At 37.4% G+C, this 19,682-nt stretch overlaps 1 protein-coding gene across 1 annotated transcript in view; it reads left to right on the forward strand.

The window, feature by feature from the left end:
- Positions 1-19,682, forward strand: part of Scel (sciellin) — a 148,897-nt gene that overhangs the window by 72,728 nt on the left and 56,487 nt on the right. The window contains exons 10-14 of the mRNA XM_013141489.3: positions 2,494-2,562; positions 6,897-6,965; positions 8,116-8,154; positions 9,441-9,518; positions 11,347-11,412. Coding sequence (XP_012996943.1) covers positions 2,494-2,562; positions 6,897-6,965; positions 8,116-8,154; positions 9,441-9,518; positions 11,347-11,412 — 321 coding nt within the window. The remainder of the gene's footprint in view (positions 1-2,493; positions 2,563-6,896; positions 6,966-8,115; positions 8,155-9,440; positions 9,519-11,346; positions 11,413-19,682) is intronic.

The following is a 19,682-nucleotide window of genomic DNA, read 5'->3' on the forward strand; positions in this document are numbered from 1 at the left end:
AGAGTAGCCATTTTATTTTCCCATTACCAGTTTTATTTCATCCAGTTTGGTGCTCTGTGGTTCGGTAGATGCTACCTGTGCCCTCTCCTTTTGAAGATTATAGCTTGTCCTCAGTTGGCTTCCTCCATCCCCAAAAATAGGCTGGTTATTTGAGTTTAATCACTAGGAAATTGTGTCTTCCATGTTATCTCACTCCCCCTAGAACTTTTAAAGATTGTAGACCCTTGTTTTGAAGTGTGACAGTGAACATTACCCTTCTTATTATTGTATATAGGATTTAGGGTAACAGGAGCTTAACGTCTTCCATGTTTATTTTACAATTTAAATTATATTGATTGCCTGAAAATTTTCTACTGGTGGTCACCATTTTTGCAAAAGCAGCACATCAGTGTTTTATCTTCTTTAACAAAAATCTGTAAGCCCAGACACTTCTCCTGTGACCTATAACTAACATCAAAGACTATGTCTCTCCCAAAGAGTAGGACAGCTTCTCCTAGCATTTTATAAATGATGCCACTTGTCATTTTTGTGCCAATGTGCAGTGGCTATATTTCCTCATGTTCCCTCAAAACCCACTGTGGACCACTGGTTATTCACCAGGAATAAAAACATGCATAAGAGAATATCTAGTACATTAAAGAGTTCTTACATTCATGGCAAAATACTCATAAGCCAAAATAATAATGTTTGTCATATTTTAGAGATGTGTGAGAGTACAATGAAAATAGAATAGAGGGGAAAGAGTAACTTGGCCCAAATAATTGGAGATTTCACCAATCAAATGGTCTCTGGTGTGAACACTGATACTTCAAGTTTTCCCAGGTAGGCAACGCTGGCTGGAAGACATGGGAAAGAAGCACGCCCAGCAGAGGTGACAATGTTTGCAAAGAGTGGACCTGAGCAGGGGCTGAAATAACATACTCCCATCACCTTAGATAACAGCCTCCTACTGTGCACAAACTGGGGCAAATCATTTAACCATGTCAGATAAGGCTGACAACACCCCCAGTGCCCATGGAACACCTGCTAGAAGGGGGACACTGAGCTGAGGACTGGAATAAACCAAGTCCCTGCTTCCATGGAACTTGCATCTTAACTGACTATGGAGGAGGGGAGAAAATGAAAGTAAATTAACACAATATAGGAAGAATCAAGCCAGCAAACAGGTCTAAACTGACTGTGTCTGCTGAGGACCTGTTTTACTGAGGGCTGTGAGATGGCCCTGTAATGTTTGTGATGTACACAATACATCAGGAGAAATACACCATGATTTCACCTTAAGGTTTCCTGAAAACCTTGATGAATTTTCTCTTGCCCTCACTGATTCTGGTCTCTGTACCTCTGAAAATGTTCATCTTTTATCCTCCAAAGTCCACATCAAACTCCATCTCATCCATAAATTATTCTTTGATTCCTGTATTTACAAATCAGCTTTCTTAACTTAAAGCTTTCTTGGTCTGAACCTCTTTCTGCTGTTGGATGTGTGTATCTGGTGTATCCCTCTTACCTCGGGTGGGTAACATCTATAGTTACTTCATTCTAGACTTCCTTTCAGGCATCAGTAAAATGCTTTGCATATTGCCTGCCTTCTAATTTTTGTGTAATGAAAATACTCCATATCACTTAAAATTGAATCTCAAATATTCCGTCTTACTGATTACTCCAATTCAGCATCTTTTTGTATCACCTCCAAATGATGGTTTAACTGCAAGAAAAATCATAGCACAGTTTCTCAAAGAGCTTGCTTGTAGAGGCATGAAATAGGCTTTTTGTTTCTTTGATCAATTGGATCAAACTGCTGCCATGGCCATAATTCCTATTTCTGAGCTTCCTATTCTCTGCCTTTCTTATCCTATTTTTCCTGTTATCCTTCACTTCTCTCATTGCCTTGTGTCCTGGATTCTTTTCACATCTATCCTTTCTCTCATTTCCCACTTTCTTTCTTTCTTTCTTTTTTTTTCATTTCTTCTCGGGTCTTTATGTTTCTTCTTCTTTTTTTTTCTTTCTTCCCTTTTGCTCCCTCTGTCCCTGCATTATCTTTTAACCCTGTCCACGGTGCTGAATGATAAATAAAGCTATTTAGAATTTGGCCCATTATGTGGTTTTATGACATTGCTGAAACACTACAAAAACAAAATAAAATTCTGCAAACAAAAGATAGCTGATTAAATTTATATGCAAAAATATACAACATTGACAAGAGTATGTGTTAGATAGTAACCATTTTGCATGTTATGTTGTTTGTTTTATATAGCCTTATCTCCAATTTGAATGTTATATTATAGTTAAAAATGGGTGGAAAAATACTTTGTTCACATTGGAAACTAGGTTTTCTGTAAAATATTCTGTCCATGTTAAAACTTTGGAAGATTTGGGAAATCCAAATCTGCACATTTCCTTCCTAAATAAGTTTAAAAAATTTGTCATATATATGGTAGATCTTGTAAGTATTTCTTGTAATTTATTTGATCTTTTGGTAACTTTTTGATACAGGAAAATAAATGAGAAAGATGAAACAAAAGCCACAATTAGTAGATACTCATCCGATGACACTTTGGACAGGTAAAGTGCTTTTGAGCCATCTAAATGTAAAATATCTACATACTGTTTACATTTAATATGTGTCAACATATTAAGTTCAATTTCTCATAAAGCTATGATACATTTACATATTTACTGAAATAAGCTTTGTGCCATTAATAGTTTATCACCAAGGAGAGAAAGTTATTTTCTTCAAAACTCAGAAAACCCTGATTAGATTATATTGTTTTCCTAAAACCTTGGTTTCATGAAGTAGTAGATTGATCAGAAAAATTCTGGGAAACTCTGATTTGAATGTAAGCAGGCTGGGCAAAGCATGGGGCTTGTTAGTTCAAATTAAAATGAAGAACACAGTTGTTTTTGTAAATATGAATAGTTCTTGTCTCAACATTAGGTTCTTCCATCCTGATGGTGGAGAAACAATAATTTCTGTATGACAATTTAGGCAGACACTGTGAATTTTAATACACGGTAGTTTCAATTCACCTTAAGATAAAGATGTAGGCTCTTTGAGTTAGGAAATTAAACTACTTTTCCAGCACTAGAGTCATTGTGTGACTCACTGAATGGAAACATTCTACTGTAGCATTTGTTAGTTCTCTCTCATCCTTATAGAGAAAACTGAGAGACTTCTGTTCAGGTTGAAATGCAAATCTTACAAGTCACATTCTTTGTTTAGATTTGGGAGAAATGCTTAGGAAGGGTAAGAAAGGGGCAGAGTTAACGTCTTCAACAGAAGTTAGGTACAATGTATACCCAAGACTGTTGACAGTAGACTCACTCCTTGTAGCTAAAGACCTGCTGCTATTGTACACAAAAATGACACTCGTTGGATTTTAAGCAGATATGTGAAATGCATAATCATTAGTACACTTAATATTCAAATTGCATGTGTGTTGATTAATGTTAAAAGCATAGACTCATGGTTTTCAAGTTAATTACTGTAACAGGACCATTGACTAGAGTTGGCCTATCTCTTATTATCCTTGTAAAAAAAATGAGTTTGTAGTATATGCTTAAGATTACATCTCTACATTAGTGCACAAAGTAAAGATAAATAGAATAACTGTTCATTCAGCCTGATCTTGCAGGTGGTTGGATTTAACAGCAAATTGAAGTAGGAAACCCTATTTCTAGAAAGTAATTTTAAAATGAGATGAGTGAACCTCAAGAAAAGTAGATATGTGGAATCCTCAATCCTTTGTGGCTGTGTATCAGAAAGGCCAGGCCAGTCAAGGCCCGATCTTGGGGTGTGAGAAATGGTGTAGACTTCAGGGTAGCTGTGTGACATCATGCTCAGCATTTGCTGCAAACTAGACTCTGAGGGAGCTTTTAAACTTTATCGATGCCTTGGTCTTCTTGTACTTCTTTCCACATGTTCTGCTTTAACTAACCTGAGGTGAGAGTTGGACGTTATTTTCAATCTCATAAAGTGAGTCTAATGTTCAGCCAAGATTCAGAGCCACTGGGATAGCTCAGATCTTTCATTTCATCCAACCACCTGCAAGATCAGGCTGAATGAACAGTTATTCTATTTATCTTTACTTTGCGCACTAATGGGACTAGAGACAATGGGACTAGACAATGGGACTAGAGATTATTTGATTTTATTTACACAGAGATTGAGTGGCACATTTGGAAGAAATATCCTGGTCAACTTGTTCTCAAGGCAGTAAACATGATGTGAGGAAGACAACACAGTAACCTGTAAAGATAGTTGCAGTAGCAGAAGTGATATTTCCATAATTCAGACCACTCCAAAATGTGAGATCTGAAGTCATTTCAGGAAGAAAATGATAAAATATGTCTGGTACATGTACCTGTGTGTATTTATACAATAATAGTTTTAATTAACATAGGAAAAACACTGAATTTTGGCATGAGGATTTCCTTTACTTATTTGAGTAGGAATGTGAAATGTGTTAAAGAAACCGTAAGTGAAGAGTAACACATGAAGCATGAAGACTCTAGTCCAAATTCTGAAGGTGGGGAAATGACTAATCTGGAAAATGTAGGTTAGGGAGTCCTCTAGTGCTCAGTTATGGAATAACTTGTCTTTTGATCATTCTGGTGATTTCCTGTTTCCTGGACTCCTATAAAAACAACCTATTTCATGTCTCAAGTTGGCAAATACAAAGTTAATATCCCTCAGAAATTAAAAATTCATATATATATCACAGAATGGTGGTGTAGAGTTTTCACCATTACTGTTGCTAGACATCTCCTCCAGTGGTATGGAAGAAATTGAGATGTCAGCATTAAGGAAAGACATGTTAATGTATTGGATACATTTTGGGGTCAATCATGCTATATAATTAGATGTATGAAATCAGCCCAATGACAAAACTTTGAAGATAGAGCTACTTCCTAAGTTGTGTGGCCAAGAGAAAGTTATCTAACTTCTTTTAGACTCCATTTCTTCATCTGTAAAATGAAAATAATCACAGCTATCTTGTAGGGATGTTTTGAACAATTGAAAAATTTTATAAAATGACCGCAGAGAGTAAATAGCTATTTTTTATTATTAAAGGTAGTGTTTCCCACACAGATATACACTTTGGAATTTTTATTAACTTTAATTTTAACATGAGTTATCACCTTGAGATCATTTGACATTAAAGTTCTGTTTGCTTTAAATAAATTATTATTTTCCCTGTAGCAATTTATGAGGTTGTTTTTATCTCATATCAGGATCTCACATGTAACTATAAAGTCTAGTAAGGTCACATGAACTTTTAAGATTTAAGATTGCCTCACATTGTATTCACAGTGATTGACTGCAAAGTTGTTGAAATCTGAATATCTCAGGGCTTAAGAGGCTTGAGTTAGTACAAGGACATTACCCCAGTCTTTGGCCCAAAGATCACCTTAGACATGAGTTTTAAAGCACAGTTTTGGGATTTTGTACTGTGAATACTCTGTGGAGAATACGGAGTTCTGAAGTGTTACAAGTTCTTCCTCTTTCCTTTTAGCATTAATAGTAGTTTGTGATATTGTGAATGATAAACAGAAACTGTTTTGGAGTTGACTCAAAGTTCAATATGTTAGAGTCATCGCCCAATATTTTAGTTAAATATGTTAAAATGACATCTAGAAACTGAAATTATTTTTAGTTTATGACAATGACACTTAAGTCCTATTTATCCCATATGATTGTTTTTGAAAGTGGCAGCCATTATCTATCTATCTTGGCAGAGACGGTTTGTATAAAGTCTTGTCCTAAAGTGGATGGTAAAAGTGAAAGCTCAGGGAAAGCTGAGGTAGATGTACAGTGTGGGAGCAGCAGAGGGGTCTGCTCTCTGTTTTCCTTGTTTCACATTCCGATAGCCCAGTTTCTGCAAGTCCGTAGAATGTTCCAGAAGACAGCTCCAGGTCTTATGAAGAACCTTCCTGTCTGATCTGAGCCGACAAGGAAGGAGCAGGGGCTGCAGTCAGGAGACCCCACTCCTGGGGCACGAGATGGCACGGTCCCTGATTTTTGTTCTAGATATACCTGAATTTTTTCTAGATCTATTCTCTTTGAGAGACTTGAGAATAAAGAGACTGAAGTTTCTGGTGGCATTTGGGCTTATTAATTAAACATATTAGTCAAAGCACACTAATTCATGAAGGTAGAGTAGCTGAATTATTCCTTGTCCCTGAAAATTTAGATGGTTTAACAAAATAAGAGTTGCTTGATGCCCCTGAGTCTGATATGATTCACTGGAGTCCATGCAGTGACTCAGGGTCCTAAATTTCTTCAGAGTTTTGATGATGCCATCTTCAGTCCATGGACACCAAAGGCATGATGAGGGGGGAGAAAAGAGTATGAAAGATTGTGCAGAAAGTTTTATCATAGGTCTGCAAGTGATGAATAATATCTGTGCTTGCATTCTTTATCAGTAACTCAGTCAAGAGATTCCAACCTAGTTGCAGTTAAATTTGCTAAATGTGGTCATTTTCTTACTCAAGAGGAAAAGAAAATGAGTTTGACATACACAAAATATTGCTTATACCACAAAAAAATTAAATAAATATTTGTGTTCTACTGATTCCTTCTACTCACATAGGAAGCATTATCATTAATCAGATATATTATTAAAAATACAATATGAAAATTGAGTTAAATGCTCAGTGAATCAAAGAGACAAACATAAGCTGTCATTCTTTTAAAATTCAAGACTGTGTCAAAATAGCCTTGTAAGTAGATTTTGTCATGTGTCTCTGTTTTTTACTGTGAAACCTGACACCTGAAAAATAGTTCACTTTAGAAGAGAAAGGTTATTTGTAAAGCTATTCTAGCATGTAAAGAGCTTGAAATGTTTACGCACAGTTTTGTTTTGATTATTCCCACTTTTGTGTTGTTTCTTTTAAAGGATCTCAGAGAGAAATGAGGCTGCCAAAACATCTAAAGCCAACACCCTGGATTACCGACTAACCAATAGGTACCAGTGCCTACTAACTTCACCCAAGTACAACAGTTTCCTAAGTGTTACTTACTTGCTCACTATTCGTCAATCCTACTTAATGTTTTTCTATAAATTCTTCTTTTTTGTTTTCAAGACAGGGTCTCATTGTATATAAATCCTTATCCTATATTTTTAACAGAAAATTTCTGGATCAAAATCTTTATTCCTGCTCATGGCTATAATAAAATATTGTCTCACTTAATATCCAGAGATCTCATGGCTTCAGGTTATCATTCTTACCACATTTAGTATGTAGGTGTGATAAAAACATAGTGAATGTTTAAATAGAAATTGAAAAAAATTACAAAAAAAGAGACATTGACATTAATCACCCTCAAAATATTCTTGTTTAAACACATTTGTTGATCTTACAATTTTCTAAAGCAATTCTGGAAATCTTTTTGGGAATGCTCTTTTCTGTGACTGCCTTGATATCCTGGATCGATTTTAAACTTTTTGGCAATTTCTATCAAATAAAAACATGACAGCATGTTCTCCTTATTCTCTGAATCTTGCTTGATGTGACTTCTAGTTCTTTCCCAAAGTCAAAATGATCATGAAAGGCAAGTGTTTGATTTGATTCAGGTCACAGAGGAAGCAACAACTAGGGGCCCTCCTGAAGAGGACTTCCAGACCTGCTTCAGAAGGTAGAACCAGGATGGGAGAAGAGTGTTTGAAACAAGAAAGTATTTTGAGATGAATTAACGTCAATGTTATCTTTCACTGTAATACATTTTTACAGTTTAAACGCTCACCATATTCTTGATCACACTTCACATGTTTAAGGTATCCTGAGGGTAAGATGATCAAATTTATGCACAAGCAAATTTTATATTCTTAGTGCTGAAGAAAACTACTGAACCCAATCAATTAAAAATTCTTGGATTAACCAACACTAAGTTTTCTGAAGTAAAAAAATTCCCTTTGGAATCTAGCATATGAGATTTTAAAATATCCAGAAATCACCCTATCAAATGTTTTGAAATCTTATTTTCTTTTTCTTTTAAATGATATCTAACTTTTCACAATACTAATTCTGACTTTATGGACAATTACAAATGGATGCAAGAATTAGCCAATTCTTTGCTGTTGCTCCAACTGTGCCCTTTTTCCTCTCTCCCACCAGGAACCTGTCCACATTTAGATCGTCAGCTGCAACCAAGTCGTATGTACTGTTCTCCCTCCCCCTTTCTCCTCCCTCCTTTTTTCCTCCTCTTCTTGTTCTTGTTCTTGTTCCTCTTCTTGTTCTTGTTCCTCTTCTTGTTCTTGTTCTTCTCCTCCTCCTCCTTCTCCTTCTCCTTCTCCTCCTCCTCCTCCTCCTCCTCCTCCTCCTCCTCCTCCTCCTTCTTCTTCTTCTTCTTCTTCTTCATCTGTTGTGTTATTGTTACTGCACTGGAGTGTGGACTCAGGGCCTTGCACATGCTAGCAACCACTCTGCCACCAAGTTACATCTGTAGCTCTTACGTGCTTTTCTAATCAAAGGATATGTCTTTGTATGTGTTTTGGAAACACTAGGCAACACCTGAAGATCCAAGTGTCACTGTTATATGGCCACAACCCTGTGGGTTTTGCAAAGCTTATTGTAGATGCCAAAATGCAAAGGTTCTGGTATTTCTTGGCTGGATGTCTCCTGAAAATATTTGTCAACCCCCACTTTACCCAATGACCAAAACTTAGGTTTTTCCTTTTTCTTCTTCTTTTTAATTTAGACTCTGCTTTGTTCTCCATGGAACATCTTTTACTTTGGATTCTCTTTTTTCCGTAATTCTTTATTTCTTACCAAACCCCTTCATATAAAGCAGTTCTTTCTTGAAAATAAATCATGCCATGAAATCACAGGTCTGCTAACAATTTATTTAGATGAGATACACTTTCCTTTTACTGGCTGTTACAAGCAACCCAAATTAGATGAACTTTTACACTAAATTAGTTTTAAATGTGTATTTTATGTATAAAGTCATGCTGGTGCTTAGCACTCAGTGCTCAACACAGGGGTGGGTCACTTCTATTTTCATGGCTCTGCATATATTAATGAATGCTAAGTGGAAACTTAAAGTGGGATGATTTTAAAGTTTTTTCTTAAACAAACATTTTTAGTGTAAAACTGTAGGATAATTGTGTTCATCACAATATATTTATGAGATTAAAACAGCATGAATCTATACCACACCAGAATGGGCTGGCAGGAATTTCAGACAAGTCCTTCACCATCATCGTATGAAGGACTTCTTCACGCCATTCTGTGAGTTTGTAACTAAATGAGAGCCTGGCAGTTTACAAAGTGGTTAAAGTAATGCATTATTTTTACAGATTGCTTTTCCACCTCAATTGAGCCAGTATGTGATGGCGCGACAGCAGTGGGTGTCTGAGCAGATTGTAGAACTGCTTTAAGAAGGGTGGGAAGAGTCAGCTGGAGGAGGGTGACGATTTGTTGTTCTTGTCGTTGAACAGGCAACCTGGCAGTTTGAGTGCAAGCACCTCCCACTCCACAGGTTCCGTCCCCGCTGCCAGTCCTGTGAAGAAAAAGAGGTAGGCCGCCCTTGTGTCTTGCTGACCACACAGAGGCAGTTCCTTACTAATGCCTGCACCAAACTCCCACCAAGGCTCTCAGACAGAGTCGGGAAGCTCCATCTTGCTTCTTCTCTTCCAGGGCCCCAGTGCCTCTGTTCCACAGTGCTCACACTTCAGTCCTTTTCCCCATTACTTTAGGGCTTTGACTTTCTAGGTGATGTTTTTGATGGCATGCTCAGTGTTATAGGGCACTATTACAGAGAATGTTTCACCCTGAAATAATTATTGTCATGTAGCCACATGTCACCAACTCCTGAAAGCAGCCCACACCCAGAGCCACATCCCACTCTGTAGACTGGGAGGATTCTGTTTCCAGGTAGACTCACAGGCTCTTCCTGAGGACACCTGTGTTTGTGTAAGTGTCAGCTCTCCAGCCAGCCTCCACTGCGTGGCCTCACACATGCTGCTTGTGCTGTGTCTACTAGGTATTCCGTGGTGGAGGAATATTCTTCAGGAGACAGAACGTGACTAGGGAAGAGACTTTTGCCTGCTGAAGAGGGCACAATGCTAGGGAATCATGACACAGATGAAAAACAGGCATGCCCAAACCTTGGTGCTCTAATTTTTTGCTTTCTTTTTTTTTTTTGGCATTTTTTTTTTTTATGGGCATCTAGGACTTTACATGGTGTAAGGTAGACACCCAGTATTTGTTGATGAACTCACTGACTTTCTCATGATACCACTATAGTCCTTTTGGGGACAGAAGACTGATCACCTTTATTTATCGTGTAGTCAGGATTCTGGTTGTATCTGAAGAATCTCACAGAATGTGAATCACCTTTCTCTTGAACCCAAATTTCCCCTTGAGCCCTGGTCTGCTAAAAATAATTATATTACTGCTTGCTGTAAAAACAAAAACAAAAACAAAACAGATTCCAAAGTTGAAAGAGAAATTTAAGATCAGTCACTTAAACTTCCTACACATTGCAAGAATGTTTGTCTCCTCTGTGACCAGCTGTTATTCAGGACCACTGAAACTGACAGTGAGGCTGTCACTATTCAGTGACACAACCCAACTAGTTCCCATGGGGAGCTCTAGTCTTTACATTCACCCTGAATTTGCATCAGGTGATTCTCATCTGGTCCTAGTTCAGTCCTCTGGTGCTCAGGGAACAGACCTGCTTCAAGGATTTAAAAGTGTGCTCTGGTCCTTTCCCTGGCCTTTCCTTTGCTAGTGCAAATCACCCTCTGCACATTATAATTTTGGGTCCTCCATCTTCATTATGTTAGTCTTGACCGAAGCCTTGATTATTGCTACCAATTAAAATTACTTCCTTGTAATGTGAAGACATTTTTAAAATTGAGGTTAAATTTAAGGTTATTCTTGCTTTTATGATTTCAAAATTCTTGTCAGAGTTTTCTATCATATAATTTTTAAAAAAATTGTATTTTGAGTACAACTTCAGATTGTCATTGTTATAGTTCAAGTAGTTCAAGCAGGCAGGAAAATGGGGAATATAACATGATAAAAACATATAAACCTGTTGTCTAGCTGTATCTATTGTTATTCTTTATATTTCTTTATATTTCTCTTTAAGGAAACATTCATATGGTTTAGTGCTAAAATAAACAAGAGAATGAGTTTCCTCGGACGAGGGAGAGTCTGGATAGTTATGCTCTGTTTTATTTATGACAGTGTTCATTTTATTACCAATGCCCTTTCTAAAAAAAAAGTAATCTCATTGCCTTTTGAATTGTCAAATTAGTTCTATCTTTTCCTGAAAAACATGAAGGTGGGGATCACTTTTCAAGCTCCATCTTTGTAACTGATGTCATTTCTTAACAGACAGTCTTGGTTTCCACCACCCCCTCCGGGTAGCAGCACCAGCCTGAACACAGAAGCCAGCAGAAGGTGAGGGGAAGATGTCAGATGTAATTGCTGTGCCACTGGTGGAAGTACATGTCAGACACTGACAACATATAATTGTGAATGCTTTGAAATAAATTGGAGGCAATTTTGTGAGGTTTGGGCTGTGAACAAGACAGTGCCCAGTGTTGAGTGAGGTCAGGGTTACAAGTTCCTCTGGCAGGAAATCAGAAAAGCTACAGTAAGTTGGTGACTGTATTAGTTTTCTAGAATTACCATAAGAAAATGCCACAAATTTGATGACTTAAACAACAAACTTACTACTGCATGGTTCTGGGATGTGAGAAGTCCTAAACTGAGGCCCTAGCAGGGTGGGTTTCTTTTGGGGGCTGTGAGGGAGTCTGTCCAGTGCCCTCCTGCAAATGCTGGTGGTTTCCTGGCAATCTCCGACAGTCCCTCATTCATACAGGTTTCATTCCCCACCTCTGCCTTCACCTTCATGCAGCATTCTTTGTGCCTGAGTCAAATTTCCTTTTTTTAAGAATAAATTTTAGGAATACCAGTCATATAGTGTGAAATTTCCTTTCTATTCTAGCGTGACCTCATCCTAACTTAACTAATGACATCCGCAATGTCCTTATGTTCAAATCAGCTTACTTTCTGAGGTGGGGTTAGGAGGGAACACAATTCAACCCCTGTTAGTGGCGGAGAGAGAAAGCAGCGGTGAGCGGCAGGTAATTGTTGCAGTGTGGGCCCCTGGTAGTTAGCTGCTTCTAGGCTAAATGGGACCCAGATGACCGGGTGGGGAGTGACCAGCTCCTTGTAAAGATAAAGTGATGAATGTGTGTTTTGTACTCATTTGTTGTTGTGGAGAGTGATCAATCATCGATCTACCTAAAATTGCAGAGCATGATAGTGTTCTGGAATTTTGGAGTTTATCATTGAACAAAACATACAGCTTATGCTGTGGAATTTAAAGAAGCATGTTCTTTTTTTTTTTTTTTAAACTGATGACCAAACTCAGGACCTAGTGCTTGCCAGGGAGGTGCTCATGCCACTGAGCTAAATCCCCAGCTAAAGATTCATGTTCTACAGATGAATAGAATCTATGTCATCACTAACTACCACAGAAAGAAAATGGGTCTCTCTTATGGTATGGCTTTATTTCTCTAAAAGTTTTTATGTCTCCTAGAATATCACCATGTGTTCTTACTTCCCACTACTAGAAAAGAAAGTTCTCTTAAACTATGTAGATGTTTAATGTTAGATTGATCTATTTTGTAAAAATTTCATCTGCTATGCAATCTTCTAATGACTCCTTTTCAGATGATGGAAATAGATATTCTCAGTATAATTTTTATTGACTATCAGGATATAAATAACCTTCAATTGGTCAACAGACACAAAGACCTCAAGTGGCTTTTTATTCACACCTATCATTGAGACTGGATTAGAGATATACTGTATATGAAATTATTGTACATATTGAGTCATCACAACTTGGAGTCACATCTACCTTCTGTTAAAGTTTTTCCTTGTAAACTTCATCTACAGGTGACTTCCAATTACATGAACTTCCAAGAATGGAAATATTTCTAATTTAAGATATTCCACAATGTTCAAAATATTCCTTTTCTGTTAGTATTAGGCATTTCTCTATAGCTATCTTTCATAGCCTACCTAAACAGGGAAAATGTGAAGTAGAAGTTCTGCTAATGACAATTTTTTTCATAAATATTATAAGATCTATCCAGTTAAAGTCTTTATAGATAATAACTGATATTTTTCTTAGAATTATTTATTACTTATTTCCAAAATAACTTATTTTTGTCTTCTATTTGTTATTTCAATATCAATGTAAATTGTCATTGTAATAAGCAACTAGTTGTGTAGCTGTGTGAAAATATGCAAGGATCATTCATGAGCCAACATCCCATATTTTCTATTCCCATTGAGCTTGTAGATCGGTTTGCAGAGAACTGGCAGCTCCTGGCAGTGAGACTTTACCATTTATGCACTGCTGGATGTGATTTAGATGAAAGATAAAATGAGTTACAATGCTCTTATTTATGATCACTGGCTTGGATCCACAGCTCCAGAATTAAGGAGAAGAGGAAATTATCTGACTTGGTTGGTCAATTTAGATACTCATTCTTGGTTTTAGAGTCACAGGTTATTAATATAATAGCTAATCTTCTCTTTGAAGATCAGAGATAATGTCATGCCAAGCTTTCAAGGGAAAAACTGAATAATAACAATATAGCAATGCTTTTGATTTCTAAAGTGCTTTTCTTTGGAGGGGCTCAAAGTACAGCTTCTGTTTTTCACCTTTAATGCCTGTGCATTCTTGGGTCTGATAAACTGCCTTTTTAATAAACACTGAAAAGTAGAAGCAATTATTAGATGAGGAAAGGCAATAGACTTAAAAAAAGATCTTCATCTTCAGAAGAGCCCAAAGAAAATAAAAATAGGTCAAAAACAGATAAAAACAGGGGAAGTATTTTGCATACTACTTAATAAATAGCACAGCACTGAACTTATTTCCCTTTATCGTTCACTAATGTGCTAATATCCATCTACCTTCTCTCTCCCACCTTCTCCAGAATTTTCCTGTGTTACTGACACCCTCACTCTCTTTTTTGTGCTTTACTTTTCAGTTTTTTTATCACTTACTCTTTCCTTGAAATTTCATCTTCTCCCACACCCTCTTCTCTGTGCAGCACAGTAGGGAAGACCCCGCTAGCTCCCCATCATTCCAGGAATGAGTCTGCTTCCTGGCCGCCTGCCTGGACCGCCCTGTGGCCTTTAATACCGTTGCTCATCCCCTATCTCACCAGTCCCTTTCTTGACTAATGCACTATGAGAGAGACCAAATGTAGTTATGTTTGAATGGAAAACTGATATTAATGCTATTTTCGGATTGTAATCAATTGCAATCCAAGTTAAGTGCCCTCGTTTACTTGCCAATAGATCTCATGATACTATCACCTATCTATATATTTATAGAGGTAGCTAAATCTCTAGTATATGTTTTTATATCTGTTTATTTCTATGTACATATTTTCATATGTTTATGTATATACTTTCATATTGTAAAAATAAATTTATGTTAAAAATAGATTTCAAAAGATCAAAACTAAAAGATCACTAAGGATTTTGCTGGTAACTCCTTGCTGATCTAGCATTTTGGCTTCTTGATCTTTCAGTCACTACTGACTACTCCTAACTTTATTAGGTTTCTTACTGTCTTTTGAGAACCAGCCCCCCTTAACATACTCTTCTGCATTTTCTTTAGTCATTCTCCCTTGATCTCCTTTGCTATTCATTACCTCCAGCCAACCATGTCATGCGGAGGTTGCCAAAGGCTCAAGGTTCTTCTCTCCCTGTTCTGTGTTCTGACCACTGGCAACAGTATCTGTGGGTAATGTGTCAGTGGTCACACAGCAGCCTGATAAGAGATTCCTATGTGAGAGAGCACTGAGGCCAACAGCTTGGGGTTCTTTATAGTAACCCAAATTAGAGGATATGCAGGTATAAATAATCATAATGAAATATCCTTGGCAGGTCTTGAGAAGAACACCAGCATCCTGTGGGAGATCTGATGAGGGAGGCAATGCCTACAATAGGGGCTCACAGACAGATCTTGAAGGAAGTGTGGGGTTGGGAAGAAGGAGAGATCCTCCAGGGCTAGGCTTTCAAGCTGAGGTGATTTTAAAGAAAGTGATGTCACCAGTCAATTCAGGAAAGTACAGGAGCAGAGTGGGGAGACACAAGAAGTCTTCAGAAGTTGCCATTTTGCAGGAAGAGTTTTGGAGTCTTGGAGCCTGGAAAGTTGTGTTGGTGGAGTTGATTCTCCAGGAAGGAGAAATGCCTGGGGACGGGGGTATGGAATGGGCTCAGGTAAGAGGCTGGTGCTTGAGATCCTGATTTGAGGATAAACCAGGGATTTAAAATCTAGTATCTTCAGAACAAAGTTAGCTGTGGAGAAAACATTAGATGAGAAGAGGATGAATGTAGAACTTGATTCATGTCTATATGGATTGTAATCATATTCTCTATCTGTAATCAGATAGAGAAGTAGGAAAGAGGAAGTGAGATATAACTGGTGCAGTTAGTTGGCAAAACAGAGCTGTAATGAGAGGTAAGTGGGTGAAGGGAACATGATTGGATTGGTTTGACCAACCGAAATTACTTTGAGCCATCTTTCAAAGTCTGGCATGAATCTTATTTCCTCCACACTTAGTCCAAGGGGGTGTCTTTTGTCATGTAACCTTAGAAAGCTTACTGACTACAATCTTCATTTGGCAACTAATGGTACATTACCCAGAAATGTCACTTAACTTTTACAGTATAGTCATCAACTAGATGGTGTCATGTTACAACTCTTGATATCATCAAGTAAACTTTGCATAGTAATTTATCATAAAGTATATATTAGTTGATAAATTTTAATATTTTTAATGTCTGCAAGTGAAAGACAATGATTTTCCTTCAACGTGTTATCCTATTTACCCTTCTGTAGTTTGTTATCCTTTCTGTAGTTTGGTCTTACTCTATGTGATTAAATAATGATGACTGATTAAACACCTCTGTCTCTCTCTCTCTCTCTCTCTCTCTCTGTCTCTCTCTCTCTCTCTCTGTCTCTCTATATATCTCTGTCTCTATCCAATTGTTGATTTCTTACTATGTGTTGAAAGAATATTTTGCTAAATACTAGGAACAGAGAGAGTTGTAAAAACCAACTCCCAATTTAGAAAGCTCAAAGACCAACAGGGAGTCATTTTGAACCAGATTGCTCAGCATGAAGGCTAAGCCCAAGTGAAAGTATTTCTTGTGGGTATAATGAGCACAGAGGTACAGACAGCTACACAGTATGGGGGAACATGGAGAAGGAGGTGAGAAAGGATGCATTTGGGGTATGGGAGGCTCCATAGAAACACAGCCTGGGGTCCACCTTAAGAAAGAATATGTGTGAGCCAGGTGCAGAGAGGACAGGTTGCACAAAGGATGCAGAGTGGAGGTCTTAAGGTCAGAGAGCATCGTATAAGCACAAATGTGAGGGGCTGTGGGTGGACATAGTGGTGTGTGCTGGACTGCGGAATTTTCACCCATGGAGCATTTTCTGCCTGCATCTTTTGTTTTATGTTTACCGATAGCAGGAAATCCATTAATTCCAAATCAGATATCATGTTTTAAAATGGCTTTTAACAAAAGACATTATCTATTCATGACCTGTGGTGAGTTTAAGTACCTTTTCAGGGTATCATGTTTCTATTTCATGAGTCAGTACTGTGCCATTATGTAATTTGAACTCTCTGTGCTAAAAGCTGGGCAAAATACCCATGTCTAAGTATATATATTAATTTTAAATGGCATCAGTGTAGAACATTATTGGAAGGTTGTGGTCAGTGATTTCTTTCCTCTTGCAACTTCTTTTGTTGTAAAAAATGACAGGATGGTTAACACAAAGCAATTTGCCAGTAGTAACTATTGCGTAGCTTGAGTTTTTAAATTCTTTCTCATCATCTCTGAGCCCCTTGAAAATACAACATTTTCCAGGCTTGAGCCAATGATAGAGTAGGTAACAAGTGCCACATGGGACATGTGAGATGTGGAAATAACAGTTTTAGAAAGTTGACATTGAAGTAACTTCTGCCTTCGGAACCCTCTATCAAGACTCGTAGATTCAAATGCTGTGACTATGTATTTAGGTGACTTGAAGTCTCAGTATTGGAGTCTGTGTAAGGTTCGTTTAAGAAATGCACTGAAACCACGTTAATAGTGCTTGCTTAACAGAGACTGTGAATGATCATGAGTGTTACCCAGAATACTGATTTCGGAAGAACAATGGAACCGCCACCTCCACTGCCCCCCTGACAAAACCAGTGTGATTTTTTTTTATCTGGAATTATTTTCAAAAACAGAAAAGAAAATAAATAATAACATAAAATCAAAATACTGTACCTAGGAGTATCACCATACAGTTAGGTGTTTTCTACTTTATCATTATTATTTCTTGTTGTCTTTTGCTTCAATCACTTTTCCTTCAGTGGTTTTCACTTCTGGTTAGCTGATTGGTAGACTTACAGGTGGAAGAAAATCCTGATTGAGAAGGGTGTTGCTGTGGCAACCTTGCACTAGAGTTACATTTTTCTGTCTGCAACTATAAATGGCAAAATATAACCTTTGTGATTATGCTGCAACATTTTTAACTGTTACTAAATACAAGTCTGATGTCAAGCTACATAAGACCAACAGATTTCATCTTTAGCAAAACAGAAGTCTTTATATTAATTGGAGTCTTTGGTTAAAACTAAGATTCTTTAACACTCACTGAAACATCAGAGTACAGTGATTTAAAGCACATATATAAATGCCTGAATTATCTTTTCTAAGCATTCAACGTAACAATAATACTAACCTAAATTAAGGATTATTATTTTTAAACAGCATTACTTGAAAAAAATGAAGAGAATTCTAATTCCGAATGTGTAAATGAGGGTCTTAACCTTTAGCAAAAGCATACTTTTTCTTCAGTCCTGTAGGGACAACCTAGATAATCCCTGGTCGCCTAACACTAGTTGTAAGTAATGCTTACATATGAACAACAAAAACTGAAGAACACCCTTACTATTCCCCTCTGCCTCTCCTCAGGGAGCTCCTTCCAGCAGGGAGCAGGAAAGCAGAGGTAGGAAAGAAGCTCAGCATCAGGACACTTGGGGCAGCTGCTTGCCCTGCTGATCCATCCAAGCCAGTTTGATTAAGAAAAGAGTGATTTCACTATTTAGTGTGGTCTAAGTTCTGTCCGCTAGAGACTTAATATTTTACCTCAGTTAAGAGCATGAACACTAAGACAGTGACAGGGGTGTCTCTGGTCCTTCTAGTCTTAGTGTCAGTTGTAGATGTCAGGTTTCTTTCCTGCTACACCTGGTGGACCTGGTGTACACTGGGTAGTAGAGGAGTGCAGGTTTGCAGTGTGTGGCAGCAGGGGAAATGGCTTTTGTGCAGGAAAAGCCCGTCTCTGGGAGACGGGCAAGCCTGGCCATGCCGTTTTGACCCTGGGCCTGGGGAGGGAAGCGGAGGAGAAGCCAATATTTTTCTCAGGATGGTTCTTACACTTGGCAAATGGGGAGGCACTTCTTTGTCCTCTCATCACTCTCTTCCATCTCTCAGTTATTCATAGAGTGTCACCTAAAAGAACCACACAGTATACTACTTTTTGAATCTACATAATTATATATGCTATGCTGTTGTATATATCAATAGTTTCTTCTTTTTTATTGCTGGGTAGCATTCTATTGTAAGAATGTATACCATTCATTGTTTCATTCCTCAGCAGGACATTTAGGTTGTTTCCAACCATGCTTTAAATGTTTGCATACAAGATATAATGAAAACATATGTACCCCTTTCTCTGGCACAAATGCCTATAAGTGGGATTGCTGGGTCATATGGTATGTGTATGTTTAACTTTATAAAGTTTTGGCAAACTGTTTTCAAAGTGGCTGTATCATTTTATAGCTCCACTGGCAAGGTATGAGAGTTTTAGTTGCTATGCTTCCTTAATATCACTCAATACTTTCAGTTTAAAAGTTATTATAGTAGCCATTTTAATTAGTGTGTAGTTTGTCTCATCATGATTTTAATTTGCATCTTCCCTGAGGCATGATAGTGCTCCTCTTCCCAAATACTTATTTTTCATGTATACATCTTCTCTGCTGAAGTTCCAGTTCAAATCTTTTGCCTATGTTTATGCTGTGTTTCTTACAATCATTGAGTTTTGAGAATTTTTTTTTAAGTGTGGCTGTTTGTAAGTCCTTTGTTAAATACGTGATTTACAAATTTTTTTCCAAGCTGAGGCTTGTATTTTTCTCTTAACAATGTATTTCTTAGAGTGAAAGTTGTTTCAATTAGGCAAAATCCCATTATAAAATTTTGCTAAATGGATAATGCCTTTCATGTCATATTAAATAACTCTTGGCCTAATCAGTGGTCATAAAGATTTTCTTGTGTCTTTCTCATAAATATTTTGTAGTGTTATTTTTTAATGTAAGTCTATGATCTATTTTGAATAGATTCCTTTTTAATACTAGAAGCTTTTCCGTTCTAATGAAAATATTAGGACTGTTTCTACTATAAGTGTCTGAGAAAAATCTAGAGTCCAAATGCTTCTATGACTTAAGATTTAAACATTTTTATCTCTGTGTTTATTCTGTATGAGGGTGTTTCTGTTGCTGTAATAAAATGCCCAAAGCTAAGTGCTTAAAAAGAAAAGGGGTTTATTTAACTCACGGCTTTGGAGGCTGTAATTTCAA

The sequence above is a fragment of the Cavia porcellus genome, unplaced genomic scaffold, assembly GCF_034190915.1.
Source record: "Cavia porcellus strain 051 isolate PalLab524CR breed Dunkin Hartley unplaced genomic scaffold, mCavPor4.1 scaffold_4, whole genome shotgun sequence".
NCBI classification, from domain to species: domain Eukaryota; kingdom Metazoa; phylum Chordata; class Mammalia; order Rodentia; family Caviidae; genus Cavia; species Cavia porcellus.